The sequence below is a fragment of the Monopterus albus genome, unplaced genomic scaffold (assembly GCF_001952655.1).
Source record: "Monopterus albus unplaced genomic scaffold, M_albus_1.0 scaffold70.1, whole genome shotgun sequence".
Classification (NCBI taxonomy): Eukaryota; Metazoa; Chordata; class Actinopteri; order Synbranchiformes; family Synbranchidae; genus Monopterus; species Monopterus albus.
Genome location: NW_018127950.1, coordinates 215,740 through 242,016, shown reverse-complemented (window position 1 = coordinate 242,016; position 26,277 = coordinate 215,740). Strand labels below are relative to the sequence as shown.

At 41.7% G+C, this 26,277-nt stretch overlaps 3 protein-coding genes across 8 annotated transcripts in view; 2 read left to right on the top strand and 1 right to left on the bottom strand.

The window, feature by feature from the left end:
- The window catches only part of ppfia3 (PTPRF interacting protein alpha 3), a 32,518-nt gene extending 23,489 nt beyond the window's left edge, over window positions 1–9,029 (top strand). The window contains 8 exon segments of the mRNA XM_020605436.1: window positions 162–185; window positions 367–539; window positions 856–953; window positions 2,993–3,168; window positions 4,532–4,600; window positions 4,719–4,881; window positions 5,367–5,428; window positions 5,690–9,029. Coding sequence (XP_020461092.1) covers window positions 162–185; window positions 367–539; window positions 856–953; window positions 2,993–3,168; window positions 4,532–4,600; window positions 4,719–4,881; window positions 5,367–5,419 — 756 coding nt within the window. The 3' untranslated portion in view covers window positions 5,420–5,428; window positions 5,690–9,029.
- A 988-nt stretch (window positions 9,030–10,017) lies between these two features.
- ntf4 (neurotrophin 4) lies at window positions 10,018–17,173 on the bottom strand. Its single transcript, XM_020605435.1, has 2 exons — window positions 16,635–17,173; window positions 10,018–11,537 (listed from the first exon to the last, which is right to left on the bottom strand). The coding sequence occupies exon 2, from the start codon at window positions 11,516–11,518 to the stop codon at window positions 10,052–10,054; it is 1,467 nt and encodes a 488-aa protein (XP_020461091.1). The 5' UTR covers window positions 11,519–11,537; window positions 16,635–17,173; the 3' UTR covers window positions 10,018–10,051.
- A 227-nt stretch (window positions 17,174–17,400) lies between these two features.
- The window catches only part of slc1a9 (solute carrier family 1 member 9), a 25,371-nt gene continuing 16,494 nt past the window's right edge, over window positions 17,401–26,277 (top strand). For 5 of the 6 annotated variants that reach the window (XM_020605548.1, XM_020605546.1, XM_020605547.1 and 2 more), the window contains exon 1: window positions 22,110–23,398. The gene's annotated coding sequence lies outside the window, so the exon portion shown is untranslated. Of the gene's footprint in view, window positions 17,874–22,109; window positions 23,399–26,277 lie in introns of those variants that run through there. The other variant, XM_020605545.1, reaches the window with a different exon arrangement.

Here is a 26,277-nt window from a genome sequence, read left to right as displayed (position 1 = left end):
CTGCTCCCTCTTCCTCTTCTTCTCCTCTATCCATCCATCCACCCCACTCTTGACCTCTCGTCCCCCTTTCCCCTTGCAACCTCCACATCACTCTCTCTGGCTGCGTCTCTCTCTCTCTCTCTCTCTCTCTCTCTCTCTACTTCTTCTCTTCTCTCTAGGAGTTGAAGGAGTTCAGCTGGGATCAGGTAAGGATCAACTGCACCTTTTTTTGAAAAGTCTGAGCTAACATGACATGCTGTATATTTCTCAGGAATTGCATGTCTAGTGGGACTATCCGCAGTGAGTCATGAGCTGCTGACTTGCACCACTGTCAGATATCAAGCCAAGCATGAATCAGTGTTGATCATCTGCGGTTGTCCCCTCCAGATACTCTCCGGCAATAGAAAGCACGGGGGGGTGGGCAACGACTGGCTGCCCAGCCTGGGCCTGCCACAGTATCGCAGCTACTTCATGGAGTCCCTGGTGGATGCCCGCATGTTGGACCATCTGACCAAGAAGGAGCTTAGAGGACAGCTCAAAATGGTGGACAGCTTCCACAGGTAGAGCTCTGCTCGTGCACGCCCACTCTCATTCACACCCAGAACATGTTTGTCATTTTTCATTCTTTATGTTGACTCTGGGTCTTTGTGCTGTAAGGCATGGGAAATATAAAGGTCCATGTAGGCAGAGTTCCTGTTGTTGTGACACTGTTCAGGTATGTGCCTCCTGGCCCTCTTTATGTTCAGCTTTGAAAGGAGCTGCAGGGTCAAACACCTTGGATTGTGTTAATGCTTTCTGAGTGCAGGTCAGAGTGGAAACACACACTCATTTAACCTGTTTGAAGTGCTCACCCTCTGGCTCTCTGAACTCTCCCAGGGTCAGTTTGCATTATGGCATCATGTGCCTGAAGCGTCTGAACTATGATCGCAAGGAGCTGGAAAGAAGGAGAGAGGAGAGCGCCCACCAGAATAAAGGTGAGCACGTTTTCTCTCTGCCACAGATGGTGGTGTACAGTCCCCTGTCTCTGTCCATTAAACTAATTTCTCTGTTCATGCTTTGCTATCGTCTTGTTCAAAGTACACATTAGTGATTACTAGATAAACCTTTACATCTGTATCCAGGTAATTACTGCTATTATTAACCTGTAATTTTTTTTTTATTACAGAGTATTATTACATCTTGTCAGTTTATTCATTTGTCTGTTATCCATCCATCCATTCCTTATCCATACCGTTTATCCTGAACAGGGTCGGGGTGGGGAAGTGGGGGGGCTGGAGCCAATCTCAGTTGACATTGGGCGAGAGGCAGGGTCCACCCTGGATAGGTCGCCAGTCTATCACAGGGCTGTCACTTAGAGACAAACAACCATACACACCCATACTCACTCCTACGGGCAATTTAGAGTCACCAGTCAACCTAAGTTGTGTGTCTTTGGACTGTGGGAGGAAGCCGGAGAACCCGGAGAGAACCCACACAGGAACAGGGAGAGCAGCAAACGCCACACAGCCAGGGCTTGAACCCGGAACCTTCTTGCTGTGAGGCGACAGCGCTAACCACCACATCACCATGCCACCCCAATTTTCTGTTGTATTTATTAGTAATGTTATTTATTTAACAAATGAATTACATAAGCAATTAATTACCTATTACCTACTAGAAACCATATCCCTTTAGTCATCATATAATGATTTAAGTGGAGCTTTTGGATTTTGCCCACGGGACCATTACAATCTTATGATTATACTGTTTTTTTTTTTATTAATCAGAATCTGAAAGGTAACTAAAGTTATCAAATAAATGTAGTGGAGTAAAAAGGACAATATTTGCCACTAAAATTTAGTGAGGTTCAAGTATGAAGTAGCAGAACATAAAAAAAATACTCAAGTAGAGTACAGATGCCTCAGAATTTTTACTTAAGTTCAATACTTGGGTCTATGTAATTAGTTTGTTTCCACCAGTGAAAATATCAACACTGGTATAAGACAGCACTGTTAAACCTAGAGTAAAAGCATTACTAGGAATTAGTCTTACACTGTATATAGCCTGGGACATATTGACAAAAATGTGATATACATGTCAATAAATCTATGTAATTAATAAATAATTGTAGAGCTTCTTGTTTATTTGACTGTGAAAGAAGAACTGAATGTCTATTAAAAAGGTCTTAAATAGTCTCACATATAACTTAGTGAACATTTTCAAAACACTGTGACAACACGTCTCCCTGCTCCAAATCAAGCTGCTAGTAGGAGTAACATTTGCTCTACTAGATTTAGGAAGATCTTCAAAAGCACATTGACATAAAACTAGAAAAGAAATTCTTCTTACTTTTGATTCACATCAGGAAACCATAGAAAATCATTTATTTTGTTACATCAACTGTAGCATATGAAATATATTTGCCTCGGTCAACAATTATTTTTTAAAACCTCACAAACTTTACATTGGCAAACAAAACAAACATTTCTACAGTCTCCCACACTGCTAGCAGATGTTTAGATCACCCTTTTGTTACTGCTCCCCCCATACTCCCCTGCTCATACTTAGAAGAGATTATAAACCACAACTTTCTCGTGCAGTTTGGCTGGATAATGATTGCATAAATGTCAACACGCTGTCATTAAACAAACCCAGATCTCTCGCTCTCCCACCGCGTCGCCTGGAGATACACATGTTGCACATTTACAGTCAGTTCATCTTGGCTCATTTCCCCACTGAAGAATTTCCCAAGTGAGGAAATTAGTGAGTTTTGGGTTTGTCTGATGATGTACTTGACCTGTGCAGACCAGAAATAAATCAGTAAAGCAGGAACATTTCACCGATTCTCTTGACCCCTTCAGAAGACTGTAACAAGCCCAAAGAGACCTGCATGTTTCATCCAGCTTAAACTTCAGGAAGTGACCAGAGTATTAAGAAACCTGATCTGTTTTTACAAAACAGTGGGCAGACAGTTTGCTGTTTGTAGATGAATGCCTCCTCTCCCTCCCTTCACCTTCTCCTCCTTTCCTCCCAGATGTGATGGTGTGGTCCAACGAACGGGTGATGTGCTGGGTGCAGACTATTGGCCTGAAGGAGTACGCAGACAACCTTCGTGAAAGCGGCGTCCACGGGGCTCTGCTGGCTTTAGACGACACCTTTGACTACACTGATCTGGCCCTGCTGCTGCAGATCCCCAATCAGAACACACAGGTAACAGACAGGTTGTCAGAGGTCACAGATGAACATGCTTTTCATAACTACAACTAATTAGAGTCATTTTTAAAGGCAGATATTTTAGGCACAGAGATCCCCTGCAGACTTGTTTTTCATATGATTATTATTATTATTTAGCTATTTTTATTTAAGAGCCAACAGTATAGAGAGACAGGAAACAGGAAAGGATGACAGGATGGGAGTACGACATGAAACAAAGGGTCCCAGCCCAAATCGAACCACCTTCTATCTAAGAGACTTTAAACAACATAAACAACAGCCCACATTAACTTTACCGCTCAAGTCTTTTTGTCTAACTTACAAACATGAACACTGTTTTTGTTTCCAGATTTTTTTACTTACCCCTTATATTTTTTTACTTTGTTTCTTGTACTCTAGTGTTGTGATGATGTCGGTTTCCCTGTTGATATGTCTCCCCCTTACCTTTACCTGAGTCTAACTTTATTCCTAGCACCTAACCACTCCTCTTCTGCTGTACTTAACCTGACCCCAGCCTCACCCTAACTGCTAACCAGTCGTATTTGTGGATTTTTCTACAAAAACATTCTATTACTTTGTTAAAAATTCACACATCTTCTTCTCCTTCTCCCTCAATGAAAGATCCAGAGCTGTTGAGCTTTTTTAGCTAAACATGCCTCTGAGTGTACAGTTTGCACATCCCACTTGTCATATTGGATCATTTTGGCTTCCAAACTAGTTGGAATGTCACAACATCACACTTTTATGCAAATGTTTTAAGCTTGAGGTGAACACAGAGAAACTTTCCTCCTTCCTCTGCTCATTCATTATTCTGTACAGTGAAGCTCAAGTGAAGGGACAATAATCATAACACATTTTTGAAGGGCAGGAGGTTTTAAATTACCATTATCCCTATAAAATATCTTTCAGTTTGGTTTTAGAACCCCTTAATTGAATTATTTTTAGCTTTAAACCCTTTTTAAATTGTATTTCATTTTATACAATTTACACTAATGACTGGAGCCATTACTGGTTTTTGTCATGCCAGGTTTTTGTTTTAAACCAATACTTCTGAGCTTCAGATTATATAATCTTTTTGGTTCAGAATCATTAAAAGTAACTCACTAACTTAGGAGTTAAGACGCCTGGGTTTAAGTCTGGGACCTTTGTTGTTTTTCTCTCTGCATCATTTCCCATCACCTCTCTGCCATCTAGAATTATAGTCTTAAAATGCCCAAAAATATTTCATACTTTGCTACAACTGCATTGGTTTGAAGCAGGCATGATATCCAGACATGAAAACCAGCATCACAGACTCATCCTAAATACATGTCATCTTTCCAAGCTAACCTGAAAGCTCTACGTCACCTCTCATCTGCAGGCCCGACAGCTCCTGGAGCAAGAGTACAACTCCCTCATCTCCATGGGAACGGAGAGACGACCCGATGAGGTCAGCATGCTAATCGGCTTGAAAAGCGGGCTACACAGTTACTAAAGATTTGATGGATTTATGTGATTGTTTTCTGGAGCAGACACCTTTTTGTTCACATGCTCTGTCTGTCTGGCAGGACGGAACTAAGACGTTCACTCGCTCGCCATCCTGGAGGAAGATGTTTAGGGAGAAAGACCTACGGGGCGTGACCTCTGACTCCGCCGAGACCTTGCCGGCTAACTTTCGTGCCTCAGCCATCTCAACACCCTCAGTCACCCTGAGAAAGGTTCAAAGTGATGGTGAGTACAATCCGCATTTGTTCAGCTTCTCTGAGCCCTTGAAGTGTGTCTCAGTTTAGACGTTGTGTGAAAACCTGCATTACTCACTTAAAGAGCATGACGAGACTCCAGGAAAAAGTTATGCTGTAGCTCAGGTGCAACTGTTCTGCAGATCTTATAATAAATGAGCCATGTATTTATATCTGTATTTGGAAATGAGCCTTGAACAAAAACATTTTTCTTCAGTATGCAATATACAAGTTGCCCTGCAAATGTCACATGCAGAGAGCTGTTTGTTTTCACGCTACTCTGCCAGTATGGCAGTGGAATTTTCTGTTTCCTTTAGCAAACAAACTGGCAATAACAGGGAACAAACACTTTAAAGTGCAGAGGAAGACTATTATCCCTCATTCCGCTTCTTAATAGGAAAGTCTTTAGAAGGTCAGTGCTGTTTAAGACACTGAAGTTACGATAATGACCCCCACCTGTGTGCATCTCCTACACAGCCAGCTCTGGTGCCCGGGGTGAATCTGCCTCAGTGAGGACATACTCCTGTTGAGGGGCTGAGGTGAGAACCATCCACCGTCTTAATAGAACTGTCTAGTAGTGTTTTATCCATGTGTTTCTAAGTTTCCAAAATGACTTGCACATGTGGCAAACATTTCTTTGAACCTTGTTGTTTGATGTATTTGTTTGCTGTAGTGGATTGGTATCAGCCTGGGATTTTAGTAGTTTCCCTAAGGTCTTTAAATAGTGGGTTTAGTTTAGGCACAGACAAATAAATGCCACAGAGGCAGTGATGTGGGAATAATACTGTTTCTTTCCTCAGGGCATTGACTGGATTGGGACTTAAAGGACCCTCTCGCTCATCCACGGAGAAAGAAGCAATGAATATAACCATTTAACTTAAAAATAAATCAATCGGTCTGACCATTCTGCAATAACAGAAGCAAAAGAGCAAAGGGGAAAATGACAAAGAATGTATGAACGTATTTTCCGAGCAGATTAGGAATGTCAGATGGGATTAGCTGTTTTCTCACTCTGTCTCTCTCTCTCTCCCTGTCATTCTGTCTTTGCTCTTTCTCAGCGTGACGACGACAGTGTTGTTTACATTTGCGCAGGTTGTGCAGGTTTCCCCTCTCTTCATTCCTGTCAGTATCTGCACACAGTCAGCAGAGTTGGCAATATCAGGGCTTATTTTCCTACCTGCAGAAGAAACCACTTGCTGCCATTTATTCTTTTACAGAATGACAACAACTAAATGTCACCTTACAATTGCTGGTCAACAACCAGAGTCAGCATTACAGTAAATTCTGGATTTTAAAAACAAGAGGACTGGGAGTATATTTAAATTGTGAAATGATTGGGGAAAACAGCTAGACGGACATAAACATGTTGCAGCTCGAAACGATACTGATGTTCACCTTTCTACTCACAAGTCGGTCGGTGCCCAGTGTCAGCCATTGTGGCTCTGTTATTTGATCCTTCTATCGGGGGATGTATAAGTGTCTCCAACTGGTCAGAGCAGTGTAGTAAAACACATCCAAATTCAGGCCACCATTTACTGTAGCTCTGACCACATCAGAGGGACCCTCCTCGTGCTTTGTCTGTTGGCACCTTGAAAGTTGATATGCTGAGTAATCTCTTTTGATGGGAATCCATTATAGAGATCAAAGGCACAGAGGTGGATGAGACAGGGTGGAGCGAGGCCACAAAGGCATTGTGTTAAATGATGACAGGAAATCTATAATGATAGTGCTGGTGCCACTTTCTAAATGACGTTCTTTACAAGGGGTTTATCCATTCTTTACAACTTTTGGCTTTAATGACGTTAAAGGGGAACCTGGGTTTCGTTGCCTTCGGCTTGAGACATACGTTTTGTAACAGATATCTTTTTTCAAATGGGGTTTAAAAGAAGTGGGCATTTAGAAGATAGTGGGATTAATGAAATGTTTTTGTGTGGTATTGAAAGTGTGGGATCCGGTATTTTTGGCACATGACCTGTACTAAAGACTAAAAGTCAGGAAATCTTCGCCTCAGCTACTTTATAAAATCTGACTCGTGTCTCAAATGCAATATGAAATCGCTGGTGTACTCATTTAATATATCATTTATTTATGCTTTGTAGATCAGTAATAAGCTATTAATACTAGAAATTTAATTTGATCTAGGTCTTTAGTTCAAACACTTACAGAGCTTTCTTTAAAAAAATCAATTAACATCTATAACTATAGACTTGGTGACTTAGTAGGAAGTGCATCATTTAAAAAGTGACAATTTTCTAATTTTTTTAGCTATGGTAGTGGCATGTCTCATGAGATGGCAGTGTCAGTTGCTCCACTGCTGAGATCTAGTCTGAATTACCTCAACAAGTAGGAGGTGGAGTGTAAAGAAATTTGGTTCGGCTATCCATGGCCGGTTCATTATTCCAATAGGCTGGCAATCCCCTCACCTAACAAGACCATCAAGTCAGGGATGTCAAGGGGTCTTCAGATTGTATAATACTGTGGTTTATGACCAAACATCAAATGTTTGCATGTTAACGCACTAAGCTATGATGGTCAAGTATTATTAGTATACCTGCTAAACATTAAAGCTACAGTATGTAACTTAGGGTAGCGTTAGCATGAAAGTCCAAATCAATCCACTCTGCTCCGCCCAGCACTCCCTCTCCCTGCTCCACTGTGCTCTACTACGATATGCTATACTCTGCCACGCTGTGCCCAGCTCTTCAGATGTTTATCCTTATGAAAATACAGAAAATGAGAATGCAGTGAAATGTAACTGAAAATCTCTGATTGGTTAGAGAGGTCAGTCCTCTTCAAAACCTTTTAGAAGCTAATGTCTCTGTACTGCTGCCAGTTTGCTGGGTCACAGGAGGCTTCGACAGCACCTCTCCACGTTAAGGCAGGTTTTGGAGCAGATTACTACAACAAAAATATTTGAAAAAAGTTGCATACTGTAGCGTTAACATTTACATTCTCACTCTGAGCATGTTAGCATGTGACTAATGTATGGCTAAGTACAGCCTCACATAGCAGCTAGCATGGCTGCAGATGCTTTGTCTTGTAAGTCATTAGCAAAGGGTTAGTTGATAATAAATTGATATAGGTCTTATTTCTCTTATTAATGAATTAAAGAGCTGGCTAACAAGATGATGCAAGTTATTGTGGAGGGGATTACACACAAGTTTTTACACAACCCAGCAATACAAAACTTTTACGGTTTAATCGCTTATACCTGATCTACTGTAAATTATGTATTAACTTACAAAATGCCATTATTTAAGAATGATAAACTCTTTGTATATAAGTATATCTTATTAGAAAGTGGTATCAAAGTTTTAAATCTATTAAGAAAGATGTCTTTGAAGCCAAACTCAAATTCCTGACTAGCCCTCCATGATGTCGTTCTATGGTTATTGACTTGTAACCATCAGCTCAGGGCCTTAGGTAAACCTGATGATGGGAGGGGGTGACAGAGAGCGACCCAAATGGAAGAAAGACAAAAAAGAGAGAGAGAGAGAGAGAGAGGATGGACAGAAGCCGGTTATTTTACTGCACACACAAGCCATAACAGAAACCAGGAGCTCTCTCGGGGGTGAGATCAGAGAGAGGCAGGAAGAGAGGGGCGAGTCCAAGGAAGCCCAGGACACAAAACCTTTAGCCTCTGTGTTTACGATGCATGTCAAACAAAAGGCAATGTCCTAAAAACATCCTTTTGGTGGTGAAGATGATTTGAGTTGTCGTTAAGACAAATATCTATCTGTATGATAAACCTACAGGGAGTGGGAGCCTGGGGATCAATTTGTAAAATGTGTGTATTTTTTTCAGTTGTATTTTTTATTTTTTATGATAACTATTTATTTTCTTTAGGTATGTATTGGATAAATGTATGTACATGTTCCGTTCCTTCTTGACTTCATTTGAACTAGTTTTAAAAGTAAATATGAAACACTGAAAATGGTCATTCAAATACGCTAATGTATGTGTACATTTTGAGAACAAATTGTGCAATGATTTGAGAGATTTCCATGATTAAAAGTGATAGTAATACTAAAAATATCATCTGCAAAATAAACAATAATGATGATGATAATGAAAATGGTGATGTAAAAGAAAAAAATAAAGCGATCCAGGTGGATCGGTCTATCATCGCAAACATTCTCTTTTTTTATTTTCCCCATTGATTTGTTTTGTTGTACTGTCCTTCAATACAACTTCGAGATACTTGTATTTTGAGTATTTCCCAGATTACCGCGGTAAGCTGCATGAAATGTACTAGTCATGATTAGAGTTTTTAGCTGATAAATCCCAGGCTGCTTAGAGAAATAAACTGCTCATTTGTATATGTGGATCAGCTGAGATATACAAGAATAATGAGTACAAAGATCCTTTATTACCACATTTGGCAGGCAAACTGAACAAACCAGCAGATGGTAAAATTACCCTTGTTTAGGTGTTGTACAATTACAAACCACGTGGTATTCCATTCATGAACCACATTTTACAAGATCCACAGACGGAGATGTCTCCTGTTATGACGCTACTGTATCATCAGCCTGACTGAAATCATGCTAGAATGTGCCCACGCTGTAGTTTGTGTATCAAATATATTTTCCCCATCACACTGTAAAAGTGCAGTGTGGAGCAGTAAAACAGAGCCTCACTAGGTGGCGCTCCTTCCTCTCACAACCTGAACGCACCAGAAGCTGGAATTATCATCAGACACTGGAGAGACCTACCACTCCATGAAGACTTCTTCTATAAATACACACAGTTATACATAGCTTCATACATAAAGGTATACTGGTGTCATACACATATATAAAGGAATATATTAATAATATTAATATCAAAGACATACACATGCTTACATACTAATCAAAAATAACTTAGATTATGAAAGATGAATCATACAAAAACAGTACTTTTTAAAGTAAAATCTCTATATATATGACAATTTCCCTAAGATCTGTTATTGAGGTCTTCTTGTTTTTTTCAAAAGTCCTTTGAAGTTGTGGTGGAGGGAGGGACTGGAAAAGCGAGAAAACCTGTGGATTAAGGCAGGAATAACGTCCATCTTTTTAAGGAAACCAGCAAGTGAAAGTGCACCCAGAAGGATGCCACAGCTGCTCTGCTCTGTGTCACTTTCTACTTCTTGACATCTCACTCAACCTCCTGTCCCTCTCTCAGCCTCTCCCCTTCCTTGTCAACAACTCCCTCCCCGGTGTCTGATTCGCTCTGGACAGCAGCACACAGACGCAGGATGAGTCGATGCGGATCCACCTCCATCCGGTTCTGTTGTCTGCGCCTTTGGTGAGTGCTCGGACATACGACTGCTTGGCTTTACACTCACTCAACCATTGTTTTTTATCCACATCCAAGCAGCCGGCCCCGGCTACGCCTGTCCCCAGGGATTTTGCTGCTGCACCAGCACCCCTGGATCCTCCAGTATTGCTCTGCTGCTCGGGCTGGCGGCAGCGGGTCTCATAAAAGTACTGTTTGAGAGGTCCCGTCTGAGTCTGGATTTCCTGTAAAATGGTGACCTGCTGACCGTGGAGGTCGATGGCGGTCTTCTTGTCAGTAACCCAGCCACTTTCTGACTCACACACAGACTTTTCCCCTCTCCTTCTGTCAATCGAGTGTGAACGTTTATCTCTTTTAACAGGATGGGCAACCTCACTGATAAACCTGGGAGAGTCTGCCCAACTCGGCGTCGTGCTCCTATCGAGGGCTCGGTCCCCATGACCCTCGATGTGTCCGTCCATGTCTTCCTGCTCCTCGCCATCCCTGTCCTCCTCCAGCATGCCAGTCTCCAACATCAGCAGCAGGGGGGGATGTTCTGGAGGTGACAGGGAAGGTGAGAACAAGACTCGTGGATGTGCATCCAGAAACATCTCGTCTCCCTCTAGGATGCTGTCAAGCCCGGTTCCCAGACCCAGCCCTGCCTCCAGGGTTAAGCTTGCCTCAGCCAGACCTCTTCCAGCACTCTGTGTCTGCTTACTCCTCATCCTGACTGTTGGTACACCTCTCAGGCGCTCTGAGGGAACAGTCGGTTCTGGTCCTCTGTGAACCTTGAGTGTAGCAGCAGGACTGACAGTATGGTTTTCCACTCCAGAAACCTGCAGTGGTCTACCCTTAGAGTCCTGAAGATTATCCTTCCTTGAAAAGTCAACAAAACTGGAGGAGTCTTGAAGGCTGTTGCTGTCTGCGTTGTAGTCCTTTGTTAGAAAATTATCCTCAAAAATACCCTCAGTCTTGAGAGTTCCTCTTTCGGTGGGAACATCCAAACTGACACTGCTTCTGCCATCGCTGCCTGATTTGCTATTTGACTGGTAGGTTCCTTGACTCTGCGCTTTTAATGTGTAAGTCTCTTCATGTACGGAGGATTTCACATAATCCTTATGGTTCTGGAGGTTGTGTTTGTTGGTGTGCTGGCTAAGAGCAGCAGGTATGTTGTAGTCCATTTGTGAGGCATTTCCATGGAAACTGTAGTCCACAGGTGAAACTGCAAGGCGAGCAGCCGGGGCATGATCATGCTCTCTGCGGCCATCAAAGCTAGGCTCTGTCGTCGCAGCGGTAATCCTGGACACTGGGTTGTGAGGGAAGGGCAGGGCCGAGGCAATCACCATGGCAACCAGGGGAAGCCAGAGCATCACTCCCAAGACGTATCAGCTGGTGGTTCATAGAGAGGAGACACAGGAAGAGAGAGAGACTGTATTATTTTACACAATGCATATTGTGGCTTAATAAAATGTAAAATGAGAGGTTTTATGGGTGCTTGCAGCTTTATGACCATGGTGCTTTAAACTGCAGAAGTATGGCTTTAAAATCTTGGCAGAACTTGTGGAAAAATAGGACAACGCACAGCCAGGTCGGCCCTCTGCTCCTTCGTGTGGGCAGACAGAGTTCAGCTACGAAAGCTGTAGATTCTGCCATCTGAAGGGTTGACCTTCAAATGGAGACACTGACAACATGGTATGTGTGCATGTCAGATGCTTTACAGCCAAAAAGAAATTCAAAAGGCATCTGCAACCTTAGGAAACAGGCCTTCCCTTTCAGCTTTCAAGGACAAGAGTGTTTCTTTTTTTTTTTTAGTTTTCTTGTTGCAGCTTTTTCAAGGATTCAAGAATCTGGGAATGTTTTTGAATCTGTGGTAACAAACATGGTTTGCATTATGTCTACTTGCCAAAACATTATAAGAAAGCATGACAGCACTGCTACTGTAGGGTAAACCTCCAGTATCCTGTGTGATCAAACCTGGGCTGTGGGTGAATTTCTTCTTCTTTGGAAAGGTGATGCCTGAATATGATATTACATCTGTGGTGTTGGATTAGAAGACTTGTGCTTACAGTGCAACCATCAATATTGTAAACATCCTGCCTGCCGTAACCTGCATTATCCAAACTTTATGCAACTTGTAATCACAAAAAGATTAGTGGTTAGATTTTGTGTAGCAAAAATATGAAACAAATACCGCAGAAAATCTTCTTAATAATTATTGTAGAGTCTTAGTAATGAAACAGTAGGTTTCATTGGCAATAAAAAAACATGTAGGGCATGTTACTACAATGTAAATAAAAGTGTATTTTAGAGCAGCAACTATTAGCAACTATCTTTGAAATTCAATATCTTTGGAGACTGAACTGCTGAACATATAAAATGTGACATTGGAAGATCGCCCTGGGCTCTGGGAAACTGAGACAGACATTTTGCACAGTTTTATGCTTTTTTTTTTTATAAACCAAACAATTAATTCATAAAGAAAATAATCATCAGGATTAATAATTAATTAGTGCATGACTGATTGATTGAAACTAAATGATTTAAATACATATTAAAAATTGCACAAGTTATACATTTAAAACTTTTAGTGACACAATTAGTGTGAGGCAAATGTGATCACTTTAATACAACAAAGAGATACATTCTTTTCTCTTAATTGGTCCATCCTAGACTATGTTAAACAGTCACATGTTAAAAGTCATTAAAACCACTATTACAAAACTCAAATAAAACCCTCCTTCCTGTAAGCCACATGTAAACACTTCCTGACATGCAGAAGACTTTTCAGGTGCATTAGTTTGTCATGCCTGACATCATTTGGATGAAACGAAAATCATGAGTCAAGCACAGATGATTCATTCGTGTTTCAAAGTGAGGTCCACCTGTGACTAAGTGGAAAAGTATTCCAGTCACCCATCCATGTGGCATGTACAGTTAGACCATCAGTTTAGTTATTTGCTTGAAAGCAGGGAGAAGGTCATTTGGAAAGACTTAAAATAGGTGGAATGATCAGAATGTCAGTGATGCAGCTTTACTGGCAAGGCTCCTTCATGGTTTCCTTAGGCAGCGAAGGAAAAAAAAAAACAAGCAGGGCAACAGAAAGTAAGTGTGAAGGTGGGGATGCCATAACTGTTTTCATGTTTGCTGCTTGTGATGTGTTTGTCTCTACGGAAAGTGACTGAGCAGATGTTTCATCAGTGACCATCAGTGAGTGTGTGCTAACGTGAATAAGTACAACACAACCCTGTCGGTGAAAAGGACCTGTGCTCAGCAGGGCCGCACCCTAGGTATAATGCAGCCGCCAAAGAGCAGCAAACGTTTGGTTGATACATCACTGACACAGTCACCTCGGGTGCTCAAAGTGCCTGCTTGTCATGCTGCTGATAAATCACATCAAAGTGCATGATTGAGCTTCCTGTTTGCTCAGGCTACTGATCCACATACTGGGCCTGCCAAATAAATCCGGGTGTTTAGTGTGATGAAAGCCGATTAAACGGTGAACCTGGCTGTTAACACACCCCTCAAACATGGTGAGGCCAGCCAAAGGCAATTAAAGCCTTGAGACACAGTGTGCAAAGCTATTGTGAACACGGTCTGCTGAAGCTAAAAGGGAGGAGAAGATCAAGGAGGTGGTACAGGGTGAATATCCAGAAAAAATGTGGAGCATTTGTATTACGTGAGCGCGTGTTGTAGCAGGGTTATATGCTTCTTAAGGGCTTTCTCGTTGCACTCAGGCACCACACACAAGGCAGGCCAGGCAGACTCTCTGAGTGGTTTCTTTGCAAAACAGCAGCAGCACTTCATCACCATGCTCCATTTGCTACAATGACATGCATCATTTGAGTTCCCTGCAAGGCTAGACAAGGACCACTTCGTTCTTCCGCCCTCTGGACCAGAACCAAGCACATTGACTCACCCACCCCCCGCCCCCGGCACACATACACACACGGATCCAAATCTCTCTAAAGCCTCACTTAGTAAATAAAACCCCACTCAACTTAACACACTTATGTTAATCCTAATTTCTGTGGTCTGAAATTTTTTCCAAAATGAGAACAGGAAGAATACCCTGAAATCACAGTAGAGAGCTAACCAAGCAGGCAGAAACCAGCTCATACTGCAAAAATGCACGAATAAACAGGCTAAAGGTAACTAAACAGACTAAACTGTAAGGCCTGCATGAACTATGGAGGCTCCCGGTATCACTTGGCATCGATTATGAAGCCCTTTTGGCTGCATATTTATTTCTAAATAGCTTTGGACAGACTACAGAACATTTCAGTGTCCCTGTTTTTAATGTGTCTTCACTTTCACTCAAATCCTTCCTGATTAGATGTTCAGAAACAGTCTGAAGAAACCTGAAGCTGCAACTTGTTTCAACCCTTTTCCCAGAAGGTGCAATTCCCTAAAACTGCCAAAAGATATCAGTGAACATTTTTAAGTGACAGCTTCACAAAGATCTATTTCAATTTGTTTTCCACTAGGTCTCTTAACATTAAGTGTTTTCCAACCTCTGTGTCATTATTTAGTATTTTAGTTTGACGGTTTCTAGTTATTATATGATTCTTATTTCCTGTTTTCTTGTATCTCCATATTTTAAAGTGCTTTGAGCTACTTTTTTGTAGACAGGCTGCCATATAAAATAATTAGGGCTGCTAACTATTATTTTTTATTTTTTTAACAATCTGCTGATTTATTTATTGATTAATGGATTAATCGTGTATATACCATCAAAATACCTATGCAGTGGATGGCGATGCCATCAGATTTCTTGTTTTATTTCACCAACAGTCCAAAATTCAATTAAATTACATGTGTTATAGTATAGTTTAGTGTTAGATGAGGGAAAGCAAGTAATTCTCACATTTGAGACATTTGAACCAAAGAAAGTTTGACCTTTTTTAACTTAAGAAATGACAAATGATTAAGTGATGTTCAAATTAGTTCTCTTGTTCTTTAATTAATCAATTAAATTAACTATTTTTGGATCTCACAAATTATTTTTCTTTACTACTAAGCCACTTTAAACAAGCATGAAACAAACCCACTTGTTGTGAAGCTACTACAGAGACTTGAACCCTGAAACACAACATACTTGAACACACGGAGAAACACGAGAGGGAAATGTTTGTTCACTAAATCTGGCACCTGGTAAATTGGTTTGGCTTTTTTCTTCTCAGTGCTGCCTGTGTGAACCACAGAGATTTAATCCAGATGTGAGAGCAAGAGTGAGGGAGGAAACAGGCGGAACTGAGGGGCTCTGGCTGTGAGACATTCCCCATAGCAGCTCCACACCTGGTGGCTTCTGTGTTATTAAGCCTGTTTAACAAATTGATCCCTTCCCATGTGTGACTAATGTCAGACATGTCCATCTAACAGAGACATAAAGCATTTTGAGTTAGTGTTGGGACTGGGGTCCAGTCATAATCCTGCTTCTTTGAAGAAGTGTAGCCTGAAGACTAATGGGGTGCAAGACTGCTTGACGTCAGATGATTGGAGAAAGTTTTTTTTTAACAGTTTGCACCTCACATTGCATCTTGCAGCAGATTTTGCCACAGCTTCAGTCTGACTAAGCTGTAACATATGTGAGCGTTATCATTACAAACAGTGGCAACAAGAAAGCCTGTGGAAAACACATGCAGGTAAACATTTGTCTTTCTTCTATCTGGATAGGTACAGTGAAAGCCTTGGCCTCACGTGCTCAATTACAGTGCCTTGCTGTCCCACTGTGCAAACAGAACATTAATTCCAGGCCTGTGATCGTTTCACACCAAGCTCAGTCTGTAAGATCGCGTCCCCTGCTCTCTAACCTTGGCTCTATATCTGTGACATCTCTCTCAAATCACTTGTAGATCTTGAAATAGGTCTTTCACACACAAAAGCTGACCGAAATTTGACTTCCTAGAAAATGTAGGATCTGATACTAAATAAAATACATTTTTTTGTGATTCCTTCACTTGCACCAAAAAAAACAACCTTCCCACACAGCTTGTTCAGTACTGTTAACAATATTGACTTAAAACATCCGCTGCAGGTAGAAGCAACCTGTGTGATCTGCCTGTAGGTTTGGACTGTGACTCTGTAGCTCTCACCTCGCCTGACTGTCAACAAAAACAAAATGATATAACTAACAGGAAAAAAATAGTGTGGGACTGGTGAGTGCTCAAAATGTCTTGGTGTCTTATCTTGTTTGTGCACAGGACAGAGGAAAGGGTTGTTAAATGGGATTCAAAACTGCACAACATTAAATTCAGTTTTTAGGTACAGTATGTCAGCTATGTCTTCATGTATGAATGTACTAGGGCTGAGTGAGAGATAAGCAAGAAACTGCATGCATAACGAACTGACTTAATTTAATAGGCTAACTTAGGTTTGTTACACTGTGTAACTCGTAGTCTATCAATAACTTAATGGGCATATGTGTGTGTGTTCATTGCTGTATGCTGAATATACTGAAAGGATTGCATGTATAATATAAATCCATACCGTTTAGGTGAGATCCGGACCCCACGTCCTTCCAGCTGACACCACATTGATTATAGAGTCCTGTCGCCAGTTACTCAACTGGTTTTAAAAAAAATGAACTAAAAAAACGCCTTCGCATTGTAAGCAAAAAACGAATGGCAAACATTTCTTTCTTCTTTTAATACTCCGTGACATCGCATGTGGCCCCCAAAATCAGACGCGGAAAAAATAGAAAGCGAAGCAGTTACAAACCAGAAGAGCTTCTTGTGCCCTGGGAGCGCGTCTACTATGAAAAAAAAGACAGCACTGTATGTAGTAAGCCCAGAAAAGTATCAAAAATGAAAATAGGCCTTGAAATGTTGATATCCTTTGAGTTGTTAGTTCTCCAGGGTAAGCCAGGGGTACGGTATGTCTGTTCAAATATGTGAACGAAGAAGTGGAGAGGTGAAAAAGCTGGTCAAATGTTTTAAGATCTGAACTCCGCCTGAAACGCGTTGTCGGACAAACGGTTAAGCTCGCGCGTGTAAAACAAAAAAAAAGGAGGGCTTTTGGTCCAACTTTCACAATAAAACAAATGTTGAGCAAAGTGTGTTGCGATGTAACGTTTGACTAGCAACAGTGCTTTTATTTCAAAAACAACACAGCTATTTCCGGTTTAGTTTCTTGTTAGCTACTGCTAACTTGACAAGTTATCTACTACAACCTCTCATGGGAAGCGCAAAGACAAGACGAAGTTTAAGATCTGAACTCCGTTACAATGTGTTAACCCCCTGGGGTTAACACATTGTAAAGAGACATGCAACTTTAAACTAGTAGCATCTGTGAGAACAGCTAGGAATCATTCCCTGAACAGATTCATATAATATCAAACATTTATCCAGGGTTTAGTGTGCAAAGCTGTCAAAAAGTCACATTGACTGGCTAGTTAGCCACATTTGATACATTCAATTCAGAATCACAATCAGCTTTGTTGGCCAATTGACTGAAAACCCGTTTAATGAATTACCAGCAATGTAATCCCATATGATGGGAGTGCATTACGGGCTGGTAACAGAGCAAATTATCACAAACAAGTTGTAATGAAGCTGGATGGGCCTCGTCTGCAAGTGCAAAGGTGTAACCTAATCCCGTTTGGCACTATCAGACCTGGGGATGCAACCTTGTGATTGGATGCCAATTCCGAATCTGCGTTTCATATTGCTTCCTGTTGGCTTGTGTCGCATACTTTCGGTATGTGCTCACGCAGTGGCTATTTGACAGGTAAAAGTGTCTTGCTCAGGTTTGCTTTGACGGGATAATGTAGCTCTTATGACCTAATTTGCTATTAATAGGATATGCTTTCATTCTTTATAAAAGGTCACTGTATCAAAATTGAATTTGACACCTACAAAATGGTTTACAAAAACAAACAGACAATTTAGCACGTTCCATAACGTAAACAGGTTTCAGAAAGATACTTCACACTTTAGCGGGTTGCTTAAAAACTAGGTAAACTTTTTTTCATTTGCAGTGCAGTATATCCATTACCCAACACATTTTAACAAGCGACTTGCTAGTTTGTGTAGTATGCACAGTAGGGTATATGGCCCTCCCTTAATCCTAGCCCTGACCACTTAGAACCAACTTTTATCCACTCATACTGTATTTACTGACGCTGTGGGCAAAAATCAAACGATTAGTTTTTGGTGTGAAACTGGAGCTTCTTTAAATATTGCAACCCAGAACATTTGACTTGCTACAGCATCTTACTTTAGAAATTGGCATGTGTTTCATGATTATGCATGTCTAGATCCAAACATTTATGTTATTAATAACACATTAACTTCTCGGGATGTAATATATTGTTAATGGACGTTCTGTATTCTAACTTGCCTTGTGCACACTCAGCTATAGGTTATAAGCAACCTTCATGAACGTTGGGTGAGTGCAGGCTTGAAAGGATAGAATCAGGAGCTGGTGACTGGCTGTTCTGTCTGCTCACAGGTCTTTGGGGGAAAGTTGGAGAAGGCCCGGAAGAAACACAATAGAGGTCTATGGCAGACACACAGGCCGACAGCCAGTTCAGCGGGTCCTCGGAGCAGATAAGTTCACTGCTATTGACCTGCGAGAACAGCGCGTCCACTGAGCCTCCCCACCTTGAATGGCCTTGTTGAAAAGGAGAACCATAAATTGGTGGATGAGCAATGAGGGGGGAATACTCTGTCCCCCCCTCCCGGTTTATATCTCACCAAACCCCTTTCCCTCTGAATGTTTAAAAAGATGAAAGGATAAGGAAAAGAATGGAGACAAAAGAGGGGAGGGTTGTGTTACCACCTTGCCCCTGAGAGACTGCTCATGAAAGAGTTTGGGGATGGGAGAGATAGTGTCTGGAGAGAGACACAGGAAGAGAACAGGGATCATGAAAAGAGGTTTTTCAAACTCTAAGCTGCTAAAACGGGTCACTTCTGTATAGAGAGGCAGACTAAAGTAAAGTCTTCACTCAGGGATGGAGCCATTTAACACTGTCAATACCCTCAGATGGAAGGGAGCATTGATATACTCATTTCGCAAACACACACACACCCTTCCTCAATTCTTTGTTTTTCTTACCATACCCACCGTACAGTAGCAGCACTACAGAGAATCTTCCACTAGATCCTATTTACCATTAACTTGCTCAACAAAACACACACAAACACACTCCCTGGTGTCTCCCTTGCAGCATACCTCCCTCTTGGCATTTAGTGTCATTCACTGGAAATCCGTGCAACACTCCCACCATTCTCTCTGTCTTCTTCTTTGTCTGAACTTGCCCAGCATACGCTTAGATATTTCCACCCTAGGGTTCATCAGTGAGAGTTAGAGTGAGAGAGCAGGAGAAAGTTGTTACCTAAGTGTGGATGGTCAAACAGAGATGGTGACTCAAAGGGCAGGGACGTGCAAACGGCCCTTTTCCTTGGCTTTTGCCCTCTTCCGCTCCATTTCACTCTGTTGCAAAATGCACACGCGTACATTCAGACATGCAGAAGTAACCGCAGTAATTTCACAACCGAGGAGATATAGAGGTTTATTTAAGACAGGCATTCACAGAACAAGTTTTCCTGCATACTGTCACACTAGCACGTCCCATTAAAAGATTCCCTAAATCCACAAGACACCAAAAACCTTTAAAGTTCAGTCACATTACGTGGCAGGCAAATAATACAGTTCTCCACAGCGGTTTTCTGTTTTTGACAAAACGACATTTCATAACCCAAACACATTTTCAGAACTGTTATTAAAGTCCCACAGAAACAACACAGATGCTTTCTATGGCACAATCTTGTGTTGTACACGAGGAACTTGCAAAGCCTTTGGCAACTTTGGCTGTATTATCAGTTTCATTCTGTTCATGGTCCACCTTTTTGAATCGGTGACATCTTCAATCACTTCTCAGTGTTCTATAAAAACACAGTGTGGTGCTGTGAAGTTTCCAGATGTCACTTTTACTTTGACTCCTGTGATGAAATCTTTCCCCACGCAGTGCCATCAAATATCAACTTATTGCGTTCACGTTAGACATCCTTCTTCATTTGAGTTTTGGATTGAGTGTAATTGGAAGGTAGCTATTATGGCAATTATTGCAAATAGCTGAGCTGGGCTGTCAGGGTGAGGCTAATATTCTGTCCGTCCACCACCGAGCCACCAAATCAGACATCAGGCCTCAATTAGAGATCCTCGACCACCCCGAGGTAGTCGGTCTTCTTCGATTCTCTCCGTACCCTTTTCTTTGATTCTCTCCTCTGGATTTGTTGTACGTTTTCAGTCCTGTTCATCCTTCCGTTATTCATCTCACCTACTGAAGTTGACTCCTCCTCTTTGCCCTTAAATTCAAACGTCTCTCTAGTCTTTGCACCACTGTCGCCACCGTTACCACACACATACACACTGAGATATAGTGACATATGTTTCCAATTTCAGGCGTAATGCTCCTCTCTCTGCAATCTAACCCAATTAACTGGAGCCTTCTGGAAATGCCCCAGTCAGCAGGCATGGTGGCAAAGAGGTAAAGGGTCAAAGGTGAGGTCATTGATAGGGGGGGTCAGACTCTGATGAATGCGTCACCTCCTGTCCATCTGGCTCACAGTCTACCGTAGACGGCACTTTAGCTGCTGTCCGACTTCCTCGCAGACATGTTTGGAACAGGTGTAGGATTGTGCAGAAAAAGCAGCCTGAGCCTGAAATTACATTTCACAGCTTACTAAAGGTCAAAGGATGTGTGACAGGGTCTGGAGCCAGACCACATGTAAACACACAAACAGCACGCATGCACACTGAGGAAAGTACGCACGCACACACACATGCCTGTACCGACACATTGCCACTCTGACAAACAAACACACATGCGCCTACAAGTCTTTCCTGCATGAAACTGAAATTAGCGTATGGAATGTTAACCTTCGGGAAAACGGTTTGGGAGGGAGAGGGAATCTGAGAGCATCAGAGCTGCAAAGCCCTCATTAGAGGAATGGTAGACTAAGTTTGGTAATTCAGTTTAATGCTTAATGAGAAACAGGTTTCAATGGGCACAAAATGCAGACTGGCGCTGAGCTGTATTACCTGGCAGTCTGCCGCGCTCCAAGTCAGACTGTTTAGACTTTCTGTTGTGTGCAATGTCCGCATAGAAGCTGGGTCATTGTCAGTTTATGAAAAGGCTTCAGACGCTGCTGTACAGCTGTCGCCGCATGCACACACTCTGCTCGTCTTGTTTACATCGCCTGCACCGCCGAAGCCTCTTCCCTTACAGCGGCTTGCTCTCTCCCCAGATCGCCTCTCTATCTCCCCTTCTCCTCTCCTTATCTGTCTCGCCTCAGTGTCTCATTACACAACTCAATCCTTCTACAGCGGATACACTTTCATTCACTTGCCACAGATTCATTCCAGTCTGGTTGTTCCCCGGATTAGACATGCAGCCTAAATAGTGACTGATCTATTTACAGTTACGTCTTCATCTTGCCAACACAGTCTGTGTCATCTACTGGGTTTCTCTGCATTTTTGCACTCATCCACCCCTGTGCCCCCTCTCCGCCGCTCAACATCCCCTCCTTTTCCAAAAGCCACGTTTTGTCCCTTTTCTTTGGCGGGAGAAAAATGTTACACATTGTAAAGTTTACTCACTGTACAACACCCCACAGGGTTGGATTTCAGAGGCAGACTTTGTGTTTGAACTGCTCTGGCAATTAGCAGAGGATAGGCTTACAGCGCACCTACTGCACAATGGAGGCACTGGCCCAGTTGTACAAGCCCCTGTTCTTGTCCTGCCTCTCTCCATCTGTCACGCCTTTGGGACAGTGTGTGTGTGTTTGTGTTTGCATGTGTGCATGGACATTTATTAATTTGTTAGTGTTGGTGAAACCAAACTCAGAAAATGGTAGCACTTTAAGTCTCCCCATATTTTCATTTATAAGAAGCGTATAGGCCTAAACATAAAAAGGTTATGACACAATCTAATGTTGAATATGTATAATAAGCAGATATTAGTGATTATAACTATAAATGCTCCTGTGGGTACCCATAAGTGGACACAGGTGTTTATACAAATAATGAATGGCAATATGGTGAAACACAGTCTTAAAAATGTAAAATGTGTATTTATAGGAGAAATATTGTACAATAGTAAATGCATAAAAGTGTATACATCTGCCTATAACTACATTGTAGTGTGTTATAAACCAATTATTAAATACTCATATAGTCCTTATGCTAAATATAAAATGCTAAATATCGGGATTTCAAGTCAAGTGTTACCAATATCTTTCTGATTGACCTAAATATTTGCTAAATGCACTGTCAGCAACCACTCACATTTAACCAGAATTTCAACCAACCAGTAAGCCCACAGTCTGGGTCACAAGTGTAGAATTTTATTTATCTATTTATTTATTTATTGAATCTTTTCAGATGTTTATTGTGATTTTATGATCAGTTTTAGACCTATTTGGATGGCTTTCACTGCCATGCAGGAAAGGAAGAGGTTGTACAGGTTTCATACCAAGGAGAGTTTGCATATTCATATCAGCAAGTCACATTATTACACAACATTGTATTTGATAGTTGAGAAGCTCCACTAATAAATCAGTCTTGACCCCTCCATAAAGCCATCATAGGTCTACATTCTTGATGATACAGAGCAGTGTCTCTGGAATGAAAAACCTGACACTCCTCAGCTTTTTTATCACTTTATTTCTAATTCTGTGTATTGATAAAGTGTCATGAAAAAACTTAGACCCTTTCATGTGTAACATGTAGCAGCTCCACCCTTGGGCCTCCATAAATTTTGATGCCTCACTAACTGACACCAATATCTGACAGAGGATCCCTCAGAGGGAAGCTGCTACACAGATTTCTCCACTCAGTGCAGAGTCATAGCGCCCTCCTGTGGAAGGGAGGATAATAAGGTTGCCACCCCCCTACCCTCCCATGCAGAAAGGATACTTTATGCACATAGTGTACTTTCTTTATTAATTTTTAAAAATGACAACAGTGATTCCTCCTTTCATGATAAAAGTTTAAATAAGTAACAGAAAGAGACAGTGAGAATGAGGCAGAAAGAAGAGAGGAAGGGGAGGATGGTAAGATTTGACAGGGGGGGTGGTGGAGCTCAGAGCACCAGGCTGTTGTATTAATCTGCAAATTTTTTCAGATGACGCAAAGACTGTGACTTTGCCTCCTGTTCCCTCTCCCTCTTCATCGCCACGTCCCTCCTCTCTCCCTGTCTCTTCCCGAAGCCTCGCACTTGTCGGATGGGAGACAGGGACACACAGCAGGTAAGCTTGTCATCTTTATCCTATATGTGCGCTCCCATTCATTCACTGCTCACACATGTAATGGGTTTGTATGTGTCCTCACTTTTGACAGGGTTATTTTGATTTGTTTGGCATCTCATGTGTGATCATTGCCTTACTTTCTCCCTAGGGTAAAGATGAATTGGTGTATTTAGTGGTTTCGGAGATGTTTTGCCTGAGTTTCATTTTTGCTTGCAGTGATTTTGAATGAGCAGTAAGTCAGCGGTTCCGCTTTTGCAAAGTTAGCTGCAGAGGCGATTTGTGTTTGTGTTTGAACATCTGTAATATCTTATCAGTTATCAGCATTGTTTTAGCACATAGTCTGCTGTCAGAGGGAAGAGGATCAGAGAGATTTAAAAGCTGGAGTAAGGGGTTTCCAAGACGCCTGTTGTTCAAATGAGAAGATGGATTTACTGTACAGCGGGAATGAGCTGTGTGAAATTCATTCCGGCTGGAATGAGGAGTGACAGAGAAATTACAGCGGCAGATCAAAAAAGAAAAAAAGGGGAAAAAGAAAGGGAGCGAGAGGAGAACGACAGAGTTTATAAATAGCAGAGCTTTATAAGGGTGAGGAAAGCAGATGTGAGAGACAGTCTGTGCTTAAGAAGTTCAAACAACAGATTAATACACTCAGATTATCATCCGAGAGAGAGAGAGAGAGAGAGCAGGGGAGGGGGGTGTGCTTGGCGTGTATACACACACACAAACAGATGCAGACTAAATCATACTGACACGTGTGAAACTCACTTACCACACACACCCCATCTCGTAATTTTCTCTCAACCACGTTCTCCACCTAATCTCAAATAGTGACACTGAAAAAAATCCTCTCGCTGAAAGTTTTTCTGTATCTTCCTCTGTTTTTGTCCAAGCATTAATTCATTGAACTTTTGATAATTTCTTAATAACTTCAAGCCATTTATCAAGCAAAAATACCGTGCATGGTTCCAGCATCTCAGATGTGAAGATTTGCTGTTTTTTAAAATATCATTTTAGATTAAATATCTTTTGAGTTTTTGTTCTTTTGATCAGACAAAACAGGGAACAACACTGCCACTGTCACACTAAGCTCTGGGCATCCCTTCTACTCCAGAAGAGTTTAGGTTTGACAGTATTTATCAAATTTGAATTTAGCGCTGAATCTGATTCCTTTCATGAGCTACTTAGTTTAATCTTTCAACTGTTTTGATGGGCGAGCATTAAGTAACTTTTCTTGGCCATGAGGATGCTGTTTTAACCCGTGTGTAGGGATTTATGTGGTGTTTTGATGATGGTGGTGGAGACGCTGTCTAACACATTAGTCCAAAATCTTCTATAGGTGTTCGACTGGGTTGAGATCTAGTGACTGTGAAGGCCACAGTATATGATTCACATCATTTTTATAGTCATCAAACCATTCAGTGACCCCTTGTGCCCTGCGGATGGGGGCATGGTTATCCTGGGAGAGACCACTCCCATCAGGTTAGAAATGCTTAAAGGTGATCACTCAGGACAGCTTTGAATTGATTTGCAGTGACTCTTCCCTCTTAAGTGGACAAATGGCCCCAAATCACCAAATTCTGTTTTAAATTTTTGATTTGTCATGTTGCCACCTTTTACTTTGACAACACCTTTGCGCCCTCTTGGCATTATCTTAACCAGCTTCATGACATGGTCACCTGGAATTGTTTTCCAGCCGTCTTAAAGAAGTTCCCACATGTGCTGAGCACCCATTGGCTGCCTTTCCTTCACTTTGCCATCCAACTCGTCCCAAACAAGTTGGGTTGATTGTGGAATCCAGGTCGCACCCCATCACTCTTCTTCTTGGGTAAATAGCTCTTTAAGGGTGTTTTCACACTTGGTCCCTTTCAGTCATCCAAACCAAACTGGGACCATCTCCCAAGGGGGTCTCAGTTCGGCCCTTTAAGACCACTGTGCGGTTCACTTAATCTTTGCACTGTGAACACAAAGTGTTCCAGGTTGGTTTAATGGAGAACACAAAGTAACTGGGCATATGTACAGGGCATAACCAGGGTAGGACAGTAATGGCCGAGGAGACCAAGACGAGCAGGTAAGCAGACAAAACAACGGCAGAAACCAGGAGTCAGAGGACCAGAACAGATAGGTGAGTAGACAGGAGGACTACAGGAACCAGGAGAGTCAGAGGACCGGGATGACAGGTGAGTAGCAGTAACCAGGAGGATTAGTGATTAGTGGTTAACAATAAGAAAAAACAACTGATTGGAGTAAAGTACCAAATTAATGAGCAGTATGGTAGTAATACTGTTAAAATTCCTAATCATACTCTTATGAATGAGTAATTTCCCCAAGGAAGAAACCACTGCACTTCTCCACATAGAAAACCAAAACCACATCAAACCAGAACTGTCTATAATGCAAAGACACACTGAGGGTTTCCTTCAGTTTTCATCTCATGTGAGATTGAGGGGGTTCATTAGAACCCCACTGCAGTGCTGCATCAAACTGAAAAAGTTCTTTACCATATCCAATAAAAACAGATAAAACAGAGAATCCTTTGACATGAAATCCTTATGTGAAAGCAGTAAAGGTCTGAGAGCTCCAGAGACACTGTAGTATGAACAGAAAGAGAACTGAGCCCAGTCAATAAACTTTGATGGTACAAAGCTAAGAAGTACACTGCCAGAGGGAAAACAAATGCTACCAATTTTATGTAAAACAGATCTTTTTCATGGCTCAAGAAATAGGTTAACTTGCATGTTTTCTGCAACAGTGCAAGTAAATTAAGCCTTGAAAACGAATGCAGTTCCTACAGATGTTCCAACTTTTGTTGATGACTTACAACAACAAATTCTATTTGTACAAAGCTGGAAAAGACCACGTTACTGCACCTGCTTTAGCAA

Excerpts from the sequence above, each read along its gene's own strand:
- ntf4 (XM_020605435.1), bottom strand. The coding sequence starts at position 11,518 with ATGCTCTGGCTTCCCCTGGTTGCCATGGTGATTGCCTCGGCCCTGCCC.